At 32.5% G+C, this 15,121-nt stretch overlaps 1 protein-coding gene across 8 annotated transcripts in view; it reads right to left on the bottom strand.

The window, feature by feature from the left end:
* Ccser1 (coiled-coil serine rich protein 1) overlaps positions 1 to 15,121 on the bottom strand; it is a 1,339,591-nt gene that overhangs the window by 582,066 nt on the left and 742,404 nt on the right. For all 8 annotated transcript variants that reach the window (XM_004848079.4, XM_087215778.1, XM_087215776.1 and 5 more), the window contains one exon: positions 12,043 to 12,120. In XM_004848079.4, the coding sequence (XP_004848136.1) occupies positions 12,043 to 12,120 (78 nt within the window). The remainder of the gene's footprint in view (positions 1 to 12,042; positions 12,121 to 15,121) is intronic.

Below are 15,121 nucleotides of genomic sequence, written 5' to 3' on the forward strand. Positions count from 1 at the left end.
GTCAGCTTAGGGCCCATCTTAAAATGGTCTTTGTTTTCACAGGTGTAGAAGATTTTTATTCCCTTTGATTCTTATTACAAGAGATCTCTGTTAGTTGATCTACAAAGTCCTGACTAGCCTTTTTTATAATTATAAACCTAAAAGTTATAAAAGTTATTATAATTCAACTTGGCCAAATACATCTGAGTGCACTCTGGTTTACAAGTTGTCTTATGTATGTGTGTGTCTGGTCAATTCAATTCAGCTGTTGTGTTTGAGCTTCTTTCCTTTTGCATTTCGGATTTTTAAGATGTTTGTAACTATAACTATAGATAAATTTCACTAAAGACATGCTTCTCCCAGGTTGCCAGATTATCCAAATATCAACTAGTTTTAAAAATACAGTACATAGGGCTGGGGATTTAGCTCAGTGGTTCCGGAGCCTGCCTTGCAAGTGCAAGGTCCTGAGTTCGATCCCTGGTACCAAAAAAAAAAAAAAATACAGTACATATTGTTGTCTGTATATAATAACTCAGGAATCTTCATTGGTCAAAAATAATGTGTTAATTGTTATGATTTGGCTCTCATAGGTCATCTAAAAATTTGTTAAGATAATTAAATACTCTTGGGCTTAGGAAAACTACGGGACTGGACTCCCCTTGGTAAATAAAGGAGTGGCTGCCTGGAAAAAATTTATTCCAGCCTTTGTTCACAAAGGGGACCCCCAGTAATTTCCATAGCCTTGTGGGAAATACATTGCTAAGCATATCATTGTGATATGTGTACATTGGTCATGGTTAAGTTTTCTGTGGGAAAACAAGGTTTTATTTAAAATGTTCTTGGAGCAAAACAAAATTAAGGGACAAAGGGTTTCATGTAACTGATACTCATTGTTATTTCATGGTATATATATTCATGTCTTCCAAGTGTACAAGTCTTCTAGGATATTGTTTATGGTAATGATCTTTTTTGACTCAGGTATCTGCGTTTATCTTGCCCTCCAGCTACTTGTGATAAGAGGTATATGTCAAGCCAGCATGAGAAAACCAGTCAAATAATAGTTTTCTTAAAAACTTATGTGATTAATGTTATATGTGTTACCAAACTTAGAGATCTTCAATCGCCAAACAGTTGAAACAATGTCACACACTAAAATTGGGGGCTAGACATTATGAACTCCTAAGATACATTTATAGGCCAATGTCTATGTTCTCTTTAGATGGTATCCTACTAAAGGATAACAAATAATAGTTTTCTTTATGTCATTTAATGTCTTGTGATCAGAGGGAGGTGTTTGACTGAAAGACTATTCTGCACTTAGATGGACATGTGTTATAAAGAAAACGTCATCATGATTGTCATGCTAAAATACTATGTGTAGCTCTTTATCTTTAAGCTTCTCTATAATATATAACTGTTGTCTATTAACATTCTGCAGAGATTCAACTAAACAACCATGGTTGGTAAAATAACAGCACTCTAACTGTGCTTTATACTTCAAAAGTGCTTGATGTGTTAACTATTATGATAGTTAAGCTCACTGGTCCTACTAAAATACTTATGTCACTGATCTTCTCTTTTGGGTGTTCAACAACTAAAGTTTGGAGACCAAAACTAGAAAGGTAACTTGGCTAAGAAGACAGCCAATATTTTGGCCCTGGCCCCTTAAGATCAAAGATTCAGGACACAAAGGAACCTTTCCTATAGGATCCTTCATCCTTGGTAAGTCACTTAATCTCCTGAGCAGGGAGCTTGGTGGGCACCAGAGGACCAATGTACTGTGTGCCAAAGGAAGGTCACCAAGAGGGAAAAGTCTCCCATGGTTTTACTGAAAGTAACATGGTCAAACAAGGCTGTGACCCATCCTGACGACTGACACTGACAGAGGAGCTGAGAGGCTCTCTGCATGGTTCCAAAGTAGTGCCTGAGGAGACTTAACTGAACTTGATAGATAGCAAGAGGTTCATACTGATTGACAGGTTTCACTTTAACTTGGTCTTAAACACCCAGCAGAAAAGAATAACCAAAAGAGGTATAAAATAATGCGATAATAATAAAGCTAGATGTGAAAAGGGGCTCCAGTCACTGACCCTTTCTGGCAGTTTCCAGCTCTACCAGTAGCTGACCATGATTATGGATCATTAGGAAAAAAACTATGATAAAATATATAAGAGCTCTGCTAGAGTTTTATATTTCTTAGTGAAATTTGTTCTTCAAATTGTCTCATCTTCTTACAGCTGAAACTAGAGAGACTTATGACAAAGTATCAGACTTACAGACTTAGCTCTTACCAATACAAGAATCTAAGGTTCAGCAGGTTACAGTCTCTATTTCAATTTCTAAGTGCGACTTTCTCCCCAACCTGCCCTTTCATTCTAGTGTGCTTATGCTTAGATTATGCTCTAATTTCTTAAAAGTTTTGTTTATTCTTGCCTAGAGGCTGCCAAACTCCAAGCAGTCATACAAATGGAACCAATGACAAATATGCTAGACTTCTTTTACCAGGATTCACCAGATCAATCTTGTAAATAGCTCATAACTGCTAAACTACAATACAACTTCTATGTTGGATTCTGAAGTCCCCTGGACCTTCTCCTTATCCTTTGTGGGAGGCTGTTACTAGTTTCTCCAAGTGAAACCCTTGTTGGCTATATTCATAGCAGTCCTGCTGACCTTATAATTTGGTCCATGTATTAACTGTTTCTTTGGCTTTTTCTCCTCCAGACTCAAAGCTATATGGCTACCAAGATGACAATGCCTGACACCTATTGGGGGCCTTTAGATAGACTCTCTGTAGAGTAACTCTAACTGCTGATCACAACTACGACCCTCTTCCGCTGGAAGGAGACATAACAGCCTTTACCCTTCGCCCCCTCACAGCATTTAGGGGTACTTCTTCAGAGGGGGGAATATTGCAGATAGGTAACTTAATTAATATCTTATAAGCAGTTAGATAGGGCCAGCCCAGGAGGAGCCAACATGGAGGACAGTCAAGGAGCCAACATGGAGGACAATCAAGACATATTCACTGAAGGCCAGAATTGTAAAAAGAGAGAAACTACACATCCTTGTGCTTCTCCTGGGGAAAAATAGTAGTGATTGATATTCTAAATAGGTATCAATCACCTGGATAGGGTGTCAAGGTCTTAACCCAGCCTCTTCAGGAAATATCCCTGACCCTCACCCTTACTGAAAAATCCTTGTATGCTTGCTACGTGACTTGCTCCCCCATTTGACCCCCATTTAATCAATCTTACCTGGGTGACTGTACTTGTAATCATATTGGTTGGTCATGGTTTTGTCCCACCTCATGCCCACCTTGTAAATTTCCATTGGGTCTTATAGTTTTGTCTCATTTTGTACCCACCTTACCACATGACTTTGCTGTATAAAACACCCTTGAAAAGTAGGGTGGGCAGGCAACCCATTTTCCGGTCCCTCTTCTGTCTCTCTTAGGCAGAAGTTTTCTTTCTCCCAATAAATCTTTCCTACTCTTAAAAATATATATATAAAATAAAATAAAATAAAATCAGTTCTTTCATTGGCAAAACATACAAGCTAATAGTCTCAAGTTCCAGCCATGAGTTGACTGGCTGAAAAACCTTTGGGTGGACAAGAAACATTAAGAGAGCTAATTCTCTATCCCCTTTTGTGTTTCTAAACAAAGTTCAAGTAATGCTGTCAAAAAGAATACCAGATCAAACAAAAATGAAGTGATTTAATTAGTTAAGCTTAATAGGCTAGTGAAACAAAAGGTGGACCATGACATAACAGAGAGCCATGAGTTAGTGCAGTGTAAAACAGAACCTTCACACATGTATTATGGCAAAAAAAAATTTACCATTACCATTATTGTTTTAGAATATGTATAGCTTCATAATGGTACCTATTGAAAATTAATGTTTAAGTTAAATTTGGCTACAGCTTTTTTTTTTTCATACTGGGGATTGAACTCAGGACCTTGGGCTTGTGAGGCAGGCGGCAGAAACACTGAGCTAAATCCCCAGCTCCCTGGCTATTACTTTTAAAGAAATTATTTTTAAATTATTTTATACTAAATATTTAAAAATTGGGCCATAAATATACCCAGCTAATAATTTTATAAATCTGGTTTAAATCTAGCTTACTCACGTTAAAATTTTAAAAAATCATTTTAATCATTATCTTAATGTAAGATGTACTTTCCAATATACTACATTGTATATACATGAAAATTAATAAGTTCATGACTAATACCAACTTCTATAATAACAATATAGTAAATAAAAGTAGGTTGATTTTTGTACCTATATCAAATATTTGTGTATGTGTGTTTGTTATTTATGTATTTACAAACTGTAATTTTGTACATGTTTATATGTTATATATAGCATGTATATAACAGCATTTAAAATAATCATGTTATACATAATAATATGTGTATATATGTTATCTGTTATGTATGTGAAAGATAAATTTGCTTTTGCAGATTTTCTTGATTATAGGTTAATTAAAAACACTTTTGATAGAAATGAATCAATATAAAATATAAATCCACAAAAGTTTACTTAAGTAAGCACCTGAGTGTTATGGTTTGTATCTAGATGTCCCCTCAAAGCCTAATGGCTCATAGGTGGTGCTTTCCAGAGCTGGCTGGATGTAGGACATGTGATACTAGGATTAAGGGTGTGTAGTGCCAAATTGGCCCACTGATTGGAATTAGGACAGCTCTGGGTGGCACACAAAAGACTGGGAGCCTGGATGGGAGGAAAGGGAAAGGCGGGCTGCTGCTTGCTGTTTGCCTTCTGCCTGCCACATCGTGGACTTTTTCTCCTTTCTAATGCCATCCTACCTTAAGCCAGCTGGCTATGAAGTAAAACCTCTACAAACTGTGAGCTGAAATAAACCTTTCCTTTTTTTTTTGTACCGGGGGATCAAACTCGGAATCTTGTTCTTGCAAGGCAGAAGCTGGAACCACTGAGCTAAATCCTCGGCCCCAACCTTTCCTCTTTTAACTTTGGGTGTTGGGTATTTTGTCTCAGCAACAAGAAAAGTAAGACACTGAGTAAAGTCTTAGCACTTAATTTCCTACAGATTATGATGATTATCGATAATTGCATAATGCATTATAAGTAGAGATTGAGAAATAGCCAAATTCATGCTTTGTGGTTTCTTCCAATGGGTAGCAAAAATTCTTCAGAAGGAACTCCTTATTATGCAATGTCACCACCCTTGAACCATGAAAACACTTCTAAAGCTATCAAAGAAAGATTTTAAAGAGATTTTAAAAGAAATATTTTTAAATCAATTTTAGATTTCCTATACAAGTGGCACCCTATGATTTGGAAATAAGCTGGGAAATTTTTTCTTTTCAACACATATATAGTCTCCTCTTTTATCAGAACCATCACTGGATCACATAATTTCATCAAACATGATATCAACAGTTAATAGTTTAAACTATGTAACAATATTTTTGTATGTGTGTTCTTTATAAAAATTTACTATTCATTTTATTTTTAACATAAAAATTAGAATTATATATATATTTATCAGCCGAAATATAATGTTTCAATATAAGCATACTATGTGGAATGATAAAATCAATCTAATTAACATATCTCACTTCATCTCACTTACCTATCCCTTCTTTGTGGTGAGACTTTCAAAATTTACTCTTTACATTATTTTTAAATGTATTTTAAAATATACATTATTGTTGACTAAAGTCACCTTGGTGTACAAGAGAAATCAAAATGTACTCCTTTTTAACTGAAACTGTTTACTTTAACAAGGAACTCCTTGTGCTACTTACTGTGTTCTTTTGTTTATTTTAATGGATACTTTACAAGAAATTTTATAGCTGATGTTTAGCTTTGCTATTTTACCATGACAATATCAACCACACATTTTTCTAACAAAAGCATTTCCAGTTAATTGCTACTAATTCTATGTCACCATCACTGAATTGAGGACTTGGAGATGCTCCAGGGAGGGCCTAGCTCAATTTTTCAGGATTTCAGAATGAAGTATTCAATGCAATATTCTAAAGGTAAATAAATGTTTGAATTTAAGTTTTGAAATCACTGATTATGTTAATTTGCATTTCATATTTTGTTTCAAAAAGCATGAAGTAGTCATTTAAAAGTAATTGTTGGATAAAAAAGTAATACTGAATAATTAAAGCAATATCATCTAATGTATTTTTCTGAATAAAATAATACATAATAATTTGTTATAGATATTCAGGAATAAATACAAAACAAAAAGATTTTTAAATTAATTTTTAATTTTATTTCACTAAGTATTGAGTGCTTTCTATATTTATATACTTTTGCTAGCAGTTCTCATGATAAATGGGAACTGTCAGTGTACAATGCATTTAATTATACACTTAAAGTACACTTGTTTCTACATATATGTAGTCTACATCTGTGAATTTAACCAACTACAAATAAAAAATATTCCAAAAGTAAATGTGTACCGATTGTTTTTCTGTTATTGTTTCCTAAAAATAAGCATCTATTTACACAGCACTTACATAGTATTAGGTATGATAAGTAATCCAGAGATGATAAAGTCTACAAGAGGCTATGAACAAGTTATATGCAAGTATTGCACTTTTATTTTAGTTCAGGGATTTGAGCACCTGAGGATTTTGGTATCATATGTTTCCTGGAATCAAACCACCAAGGGTACCAAGGGACAACTGTATATCATTCAATTTCTCCTGCTTTGGCAGAGAGAGAAGAGAGTGAGGTGGATGCAAACAAAATAACCAAATAAGTGAATAAATAAAAACAGGGAAACCAGATGTAATTTTTATACTGTTCTTGATTTGAGCCAGCTTTCTTTTCAGTGCTTATGCAGGTGAGTGGGGGTTGGGAGGTCTGACATGTAGGCTGTTCCTTCAGGTGGGCTGTGGTCCTCTCTTGGCACCTTGAGTCTGCTTCAAGCTTTAATAGCACAGAACACATTCTTTCATACTGTAGGGTCTCTTAGTAAAGCAGACTATTCTTATCTAGGGACACACCAAAGATAAAGGGATTTGTGACTGAGAAGAGGTCTTGAGAGTATTTTGGGGGATATATTTTCAAGGAATTTTTAAATTAAAGATAATTTTTACTTTGTGTCCCATATCTAAACCTCATATCTATCCAAATCACCTAGTTTAAAATTTCTGAGGACCCCATACACTCACAGTTATAATTTTCCTGTGCTGTTTTTCATTTTCACATGCGCTTAGCATTTTCTAATTTATCAGTTAACAAATTATGTAATTTGCTATTTAAGGAATCATATAATGTATTTATTTAATATGCATATTGTTTATTGTAAGTATGCCCTCACCAACTGCAAATTCCATGTGGGAATATTTGTTGTTCAGTTAAAGAATTCATCCCTAGTACTTAGAAAACAGGATGGCTTCTAGGGGAAACTCAGAAATATTTGTTGAATTAATGCACAAATAGATTTTCAAAAGTGATCCCCTTAGAACAGCACCACTGCATAAGCTGAGACTCCTGCATGTTAATGAGGACCTGTGGCAGGTGATCATGTTTTATGCTAGTGTTTGCAAATGAAATTATCTTTCATGTAATATGAAAAATCATAGCCAAAACCAAAAATTTGAATATGCAATTCAGTTTATGACTCTGACTTTTTTAATTTAAAAAAATGCACAGAAATACCTGAGGTGAATGAATATCAATATGATAAACATGAATATAAGTGAAGCACCCAGGAGGAAGACATGTTTACTTATAACTGCCCAGGTACATTCCTACATGCCCTGTAGAAGGACTGACCTGAAGAGTGATGACAGCAAGGAATAGATTCTGAACAGAAAACTTCAATAAACTACAGCTTATTAATGGGTGGATGCTCAGAGAGCCTAGTTCATATAAGTTCTGAGAATTGGGTTTACTCCAAAGACTGACAAATATTAGCACATCACAGAAAAAACTCTCCTACTCTACCCAATAGCTAATAAAATAATTTCAATAAAAATTGGTCATTCTTATTCCTTACATGGATATTACATGATGAACTATTTTGATAATTTTAAGTCTCTGCACAATAAGTACTCCAGGAGCACCTACACATTGAAATCTAATGAATGCAGCAAAGATTGCAAAATACATAGAAAATTATAGAGACGTTTGTCAATATATGTGCTGATAAGGCACATTTTTATCATCTTTATTATTTTCCTAACATATAAGTAGGAGCTGCAATTATAAACCAAATCTTACCATTTAGAAGCCCTGTTAAAATACACAGCGGAATAAACATCGACTACTAAAATGATTGACATTTTATATTTACCCTTGACTATTGCTTCTCGGCCTTTTGGCTAAGATCAAGTGTATTTACCCTTGACTGAGGCAGAAATGTGTGTGATGCCACAAAAAACCAGTCTTGAATAGCCAATGAGGAATACCAATAATATTTAGATTAATAGCAATTAATAATTTAATATTTGAGGAAATCTCTGATAACTTCAAAAGTCTTAAAATATGAACAAAATCTTGCAAGTTCAAGACTAATGAACATTTATTAAATAGACAGTAAGTTAAAAAATGCTAATGGAAGTAGAAACTTCCTTTACTTAAAATGTTAGCGTCTCTAGAGAAATTTAGAGGCTTTTTGACTATTCTGAGTGAAGTTCATTCATTAATTGAAAGGAAATTTTATACTTAAAGTCAGTCTTATTTATTAACAAAAAAATACAGACAACCTATATTTAATGAAATTACATGAATTTTCTCACTGTCAGAATATAAGATCTTCACTGTAGTATTTTGCCAATTCCTTTTCAGATATTTTAATCAAAATGTTATTTGCAGTATTTTAAGCTACAGTACATGTGCTATGTTGAAGCATTTATTTATACAGTGGATGCAATCAGAAAAATCTTCTCTACCTCTTAATATAATCTTGTAATGGGCAACATTGCTACTTGAGTGTATCTATTCACCTTCTAACCTGTTTTAATAACACAAGTGACACCTAAGAAATTATTCTTTGATCTTTCAATAAGCTGAGCCTGTGCACAGAGGAAGGGGGATGAGGTTAAATTGGCATTACTTAAGACACATATTTCATTTATTTAATAATCTCCCTCATCACAAGAACTACTGGGATCACAGGCCTGTGCTGATATACTGAATTTATTCTTTAAAAATTCTTGGCAGGTGCAGTAGAAATCAGAGCACAACACCCTAACATTAGTTTCAAGACTCTTCATCAGTTTGTTCCAGGATAAAAGTAGTTTATTATACAATTCCCTAATCTTACTCAATGTAGTAGATTTTAATAGATTTTATTATGATCGCTGTCTTCTTTAGATTATAATTCCTATTTTATGCAAAATGTGTAGCAATAAGTAATTTCCTCAAAAATTATTAATGCTAACTTGCAATTTGATATTTTCTGACATTCAAATCCCTGAAAAACTGACAAACGTTTGTATCAATTTGTGGCTAAAATTGACAGTTCTAGAAAAAAACTAGGGGCTCTCAAAACCACTGATAATATATTACATTCCTACAACATTTCAAATTTTTTCTGATAAGTGCTATTTGCAAATTATAAATAAGTAATGTATGTTTATACTTTGTGAAAAATACAATATAAAAATATGTTTCTTAAAAGATTTGAACAAAATATAAGAATACATTATTCTTATTCATATGAAAATATGATATTATTTATTTAAATAAGTATGAAAAGTACAGAAAATGTCTCATGGTCAAAGGCAAAATTATAATAAAGATGAATCACATACTTTGAAATAGTTACATAATTCCCATCATTTATTTATTTTAATTTTTCTAATTTTTTCATTTAAAAGATTTCCCTGCCCAGTTTTTCACATTCAAAATGTCCTAAATTTTATTACTACAGTTATCTTCACAAATATCTATATTCATATTTAGACATTATTTTATGTATTCTGATGATTATATCCTAGAAGATATGACTAGGAAATGTGAAAGGTGAAATATTTAGCACACATTAATATTATATGTTAATCACTACTCAAATCATAACCTTTGTGTAACAGGACTCTTTAAGTACTCACAAGCAAGAAAGTATTATCTTTTAACTTTAAATCAGTCTCACAAACTATATTAGACTGCCACTGTCACATGTAAAGACATTCTAGGAACAATGAAGATTAGGGTTTTACTTTTTAAATTTTTATTTACAGGTTTAGAAAATGAAATAGCATTGATATTAAAAATTTTATAGAAATAATATTATGAGACACAGATGAGCGAATTCAGAAGAGGCTTCTATAAGCCATGGTGTTAATAGATAACTGTTAATAGCTTATTTTCCAAATGTATCATTGATTTCTTAGTAAATATTCCTTACAAGCAGTTACTGACACTGTTATATAAACACAACAGTGTTAGATAAAATTCTTACATTTTATATTTATGCTCAAGTTAGAATTTAGTCTCCCAAACATTATTTCTGAAAATGGAAAATGCAATATATGAATCCAAATGCATGCTTGTTTTCTTCCTTTTTCTTGTGTTAAGAACACATTTTCTTTTTAAGTAAAAGACTGGACACCCACAAAGATTATTGGATACTGAATAAAGGATTTCACCTTTCTGGAATTCAGTTAACTTATTCAAACCTGAAAGCTTTGAAGCAGTGGATTCTAGGGTAATTTCTAATACATGTGCATATATGATGCTATGTTGGAATACAATATGATAGGAATTATGGTCTTTTATTCTCATTGAAAAAACTCTGACTTGCAGACTTGCAAAGACATGGGTAATCATTAATAAAATATATATTGGGTTTATGTCCTAGGGGCTGATGTAAAAATGTATTGAAAATTTTAAGCAGAAAAAATCCCCCGAAAAAGATAAATACTGGATAATTTGTGATAAATGCTCTTTGAGTTTTATAGAAATTATTTCTGTTTAAAATAAATAACATCAATGAATAATATATAACGCTTTGAGTCAAAAAGTATTGTGGTCACAGACTGATATCTAGAAGACTTAGATACCTAGAGGAAGCATATTAAAATGAATGTGGTAGGAAAATTCAAAATAAGAATAGCTTTATTCATTTTTTATATTAAAAATAAAGCATATAAACATTGGAAAATAATTTGAGCTGCAATTCAAATCTTTGGTACAGTGCCTAAGAGAGATCAGTAGTTTAATATTAAATGTATTAATAGTTTGCATGGCAACACAAAAATAACATCTACTTTTATATTATTTAATATAATGTGTACATGCCTGCAGATAAACATACTTTATGATTACAGTATACATCTTCATAAAAATTATATTTCTCTTATCAACAAAGCACAAAAATAATGTTAATAAATGTTTTTAAGCAGAAGGAGCGTTCTCACAGTGTTAGATGCAAATTAAAGCTAATTCCTTTATATTTTTCATCAAAGAAAGTTTAAATCATGAACTTGGCACAAAAAGCAAATTTCATAGCTGGGTTTAAGAAAGTTTTTTGAACCATGCAGTGTTACTAGAATCGATATTATATTAAAAAATGTTTCACAGTCCTATTTTGGCAGCTTAGGAAGTATTTCACACTAAGAAAAAATACTAGCTTTCAATTAAATTACTTTTGGTGTCCTGTACTGAAGCCCAATAGCTAAAATATGATAAATTTCTCTGCAAAGTTATGCTTCCTTTTATGGGACTACATGTAAAACGAATGTGTTGGCCTTTGGGATGGCACACATAATATCTTTATTATTTGTTAATAAATAAATTAGTACTTTCTTAAAATAAATTGCTCTAGTATTCTAATACATAATTACCACATATCTGAAAATTTGCTTACTCAAAATAGTGTATTACACATGTTGGTTTTATAAAGTTTAATAAGATTTGTTTACTGGTTGCTACCTCTCATTATCTTTTTCAGTTCTGGAAGGTGTTTTGGAATTGTTGAAGAGCAAGTGATGAATGAAACACAACTAAATTCTATTAAATCAATACATGGACCCAGAAATAGCTGAAGTAAATAAGCTGTGGAGGCCTAAATATAAAAAAAAATAATAAATTTTACATAGTAACTTACATCACAACCTAGGAGTTCTGTCTGTGTGGATTTATCTACTCTTGAAGCAAAAGCCTTCTGTAGATGCTGAACTTTTTCCTGAAAAATGAAAAAAAAAATCACATTATTGTTGAGTAATGGGTTTCTACTTTGTAGAGTACAGTTCATGATTTTCTCTGTGTGTGTACTTTGTTCTATTGGTGTTTTTAAAATCAACTTAAATATTTACAGTTTAATTCTCATGGTACGTTGGGTTGGATATCTTTTCTTCTAGTGTAACATTTACTGAGTCAGGTACACACTTGAGTGTTAGGAGATACTGGTTGCTTAAGTCTAAGACCAAAGGCTTATGCTATGGCTTATTAGTTGTTATATTGATATTATCTTGCTGATTTCATTTCGGTGCATATATATTTAAAATCACCAGCACTTCCAATACAAGGAGATTCCAGTTAGCATGTACTTCCCTTTATATGTTTCTTAATTCTCTCCAGGAACCCCTACACATTAAAAAACTTGTACTTTAAGGAAATAGTACTAATGTAACAGTATGGAAACGACATAAGGGAAGTTAATACATGAAGGGCATTTGAGATTTTTTTATTTCAAGTGCAAATATACTAATTCTTGGCCAGTTAATATTTCTTAAATTTGTATTAGTACACATTTACAAAACATAACGATACATTCATTGTAGGGAACTGGTACATGTATGTTACACATCTCAATTCATTTTTTTTGTCCCCTTCCTCCAGCCCAATTTTGGAGTTTCCCTTCTCACACTAAATGCGTCACATAATATACAATGGATTCGTGGACCTTATTATGTGATGTGTTTACCTTGTCCCTGTTACAGCTGAGAGGGCTCTTCTCATGTGATCATGTCTCCTCTTGGAATATTTACTACTGCCATCCATTTTAAATAAGAAAAATACAGTTTAAAAAGTTTAACTTGAGAAGGTTTCCATAGATATTCATGTGATTCTGAAAGACTGTTTTTTCTCTTAATTTGCTTCAAGAGAAAATTTCTTTCATTTACTTTTACTTGAATATTTAATACACAGTTTTATAATATCCAAATGATTTTTAAAAACTACGATTTAATTCCAGTCTTCCTAGAATTTACAGTGGTCACTAAGAAGGTCATTCTTAAGAATTCCAGTTACACAAAGATCCTCTCCTTTCCTTACCTCCTCTCCTGTTTCCTCCCTTCCCTTCCCCATCACTCTTGCAAATTTTGTAAAATGAACTGCAGAATTTAACATAGTCTATATATAAATTACATAAACATAATTTATTTTGCCTAATTGAAAGTTTAGTTCCCTTTTTGAAATGTGGAAAAGAAGTATTTTAGATAATATTCATGTTTTGTACTTTTTAACTTCCCCAATTATAAAACCTCCAGCCCAGCTATTCAGACAAAAATGAAAACAAGATTACATAATTGAAAAAGATGTGATATGAACTAAATTTTTAATTTTAATGAGTGAAAATATGGCTGCACTTTCCAAACTTAAAGTGAGAAGGAGCCCACTATGTTTGCTTAAACTTGTAATGGGGAAGGGGTAAAGAACATTGGGAGGTAGGAATAGGTAAAGACAGTAGTGGTGTTTATATCATTGGAAGATTGTTTAGAAGTTTGGTTATCTGCTTTTGAGATAGACTGGAATCATAAGAATCTGAAAAGTAAGTTTTGTTGCAAATCTGTTTATAAACTTTGTGTATAGACAATACCACTAGTGAATGCAGTGGTGGAAAATAGCTAGCAAATGCTCCCCTAGTGCTTCACTTCAATTTTCTGTTGTCAAAAGACTCTGTACTGAGAGGCTAGGATGGGTTGATAATCTCTGGCTCATTGGTTTGTGTTATAAGACAATTCAAATAGAGACAATTTCAAACAGCTTCATAACCAACAGTCTAATCGAAGCAAAACAACAACAATTACAAAATGAATAAAAATAAATTATTTGAGGAAATAAAAAGTAAAGAGACATTTTTAATGAACTTCATTGCATTCTTCATAGGTATATGTCACAACATATGTGATGAATTTGGACTGTGTTTTATGTATGCCAAATTCAAATATGGAGAATAATTATAGGTTTCTAATAGACATACGTATAAGTAATAAAAATTAAATATTTTATTTAGTGCTATATAAGGCAGTACATATATAAAAGTTTATAATAGATTTCTATAAAATATAATTAGAAGATTATAAAATAAGATTGTTAACTTTTAGGAGACAATTCTCCATGGGTTGGGTTCTTTGTAATTATGCAAGATAGATGGATATTCATGCATTGTTAAGTTTGGTATGTGATAAGAATATTATGGATAGACAGAAAATATATCACAAAAGTAGGTATTACAGCTAGGCATGGAAGTGTATGCCAGTAATCGCAGAATAATAAGGCAGGAGGATCAGAAGTTTAAAGCCAGCCTGATTAGATTAATGATTTTTGTAAAACTTTGTCTCAACATTAAAATTTGAAATTTAAAAAAGGACCAAGGATGTAGCTCAGTGGGGAGGCTCTGGGTTCAATTCCCAGTATGGAAGAAAAAGGTAGCTATTATTGGATGGTAAAATTGCAGGTAAACTTTTATCTGTTATGGTATATATATTGATATCCAAGGTAGCAAACCAAATATCATATATTTTTAGTTCCATATTGATATAATGATTAAATTATTGATTAACATTATTGGTTTATTATTATTAGAGAAATTTTACTGTCATGATGTTATTATATTTGCATTCCTTAATTCATTTCTCTGTACATTTTTAAAATGTATATTCTAGGGATTACTCAGTGGGAAACTCATGTGTGAAGATAATAATTTCCACTGTGAAAGCTAGAAATGAACGACAATTAGCATTCAATATATAAAGTATTGTTACTATAGACACAAGTAAATATATATATGTCTGTGTTGCTATGTTGGAGAGGAAGCATACAAGAGAGTTAAGGTGGGTGGGGTGGCACATGCCTGTAATTCCAGCATTTGGGAGGCTGAGGCAGGAGGGTCATGGTGAGTTCAAGGCCAGCCAAGTATTTACATCAAGACTTTGCTGAGAGAGAGAGAGAAAGAGAGAGAG

Source organism: Heterocephalus glaber, unplaced genomic scaffold (genome assembly GCF_053883595.1).
Source record: "Heterocephalus glaber isolate CG9 unplaced genomic scaffold, H.glaber_assembly_v1.0 deba00001454, whole genome shotgun sequence".
NCBI lineage: Eukaryota > Metazoa > Chordata > Mammalia > Rodentia > Bathyergidae > Heterocephalus > Heterocephalus glaber.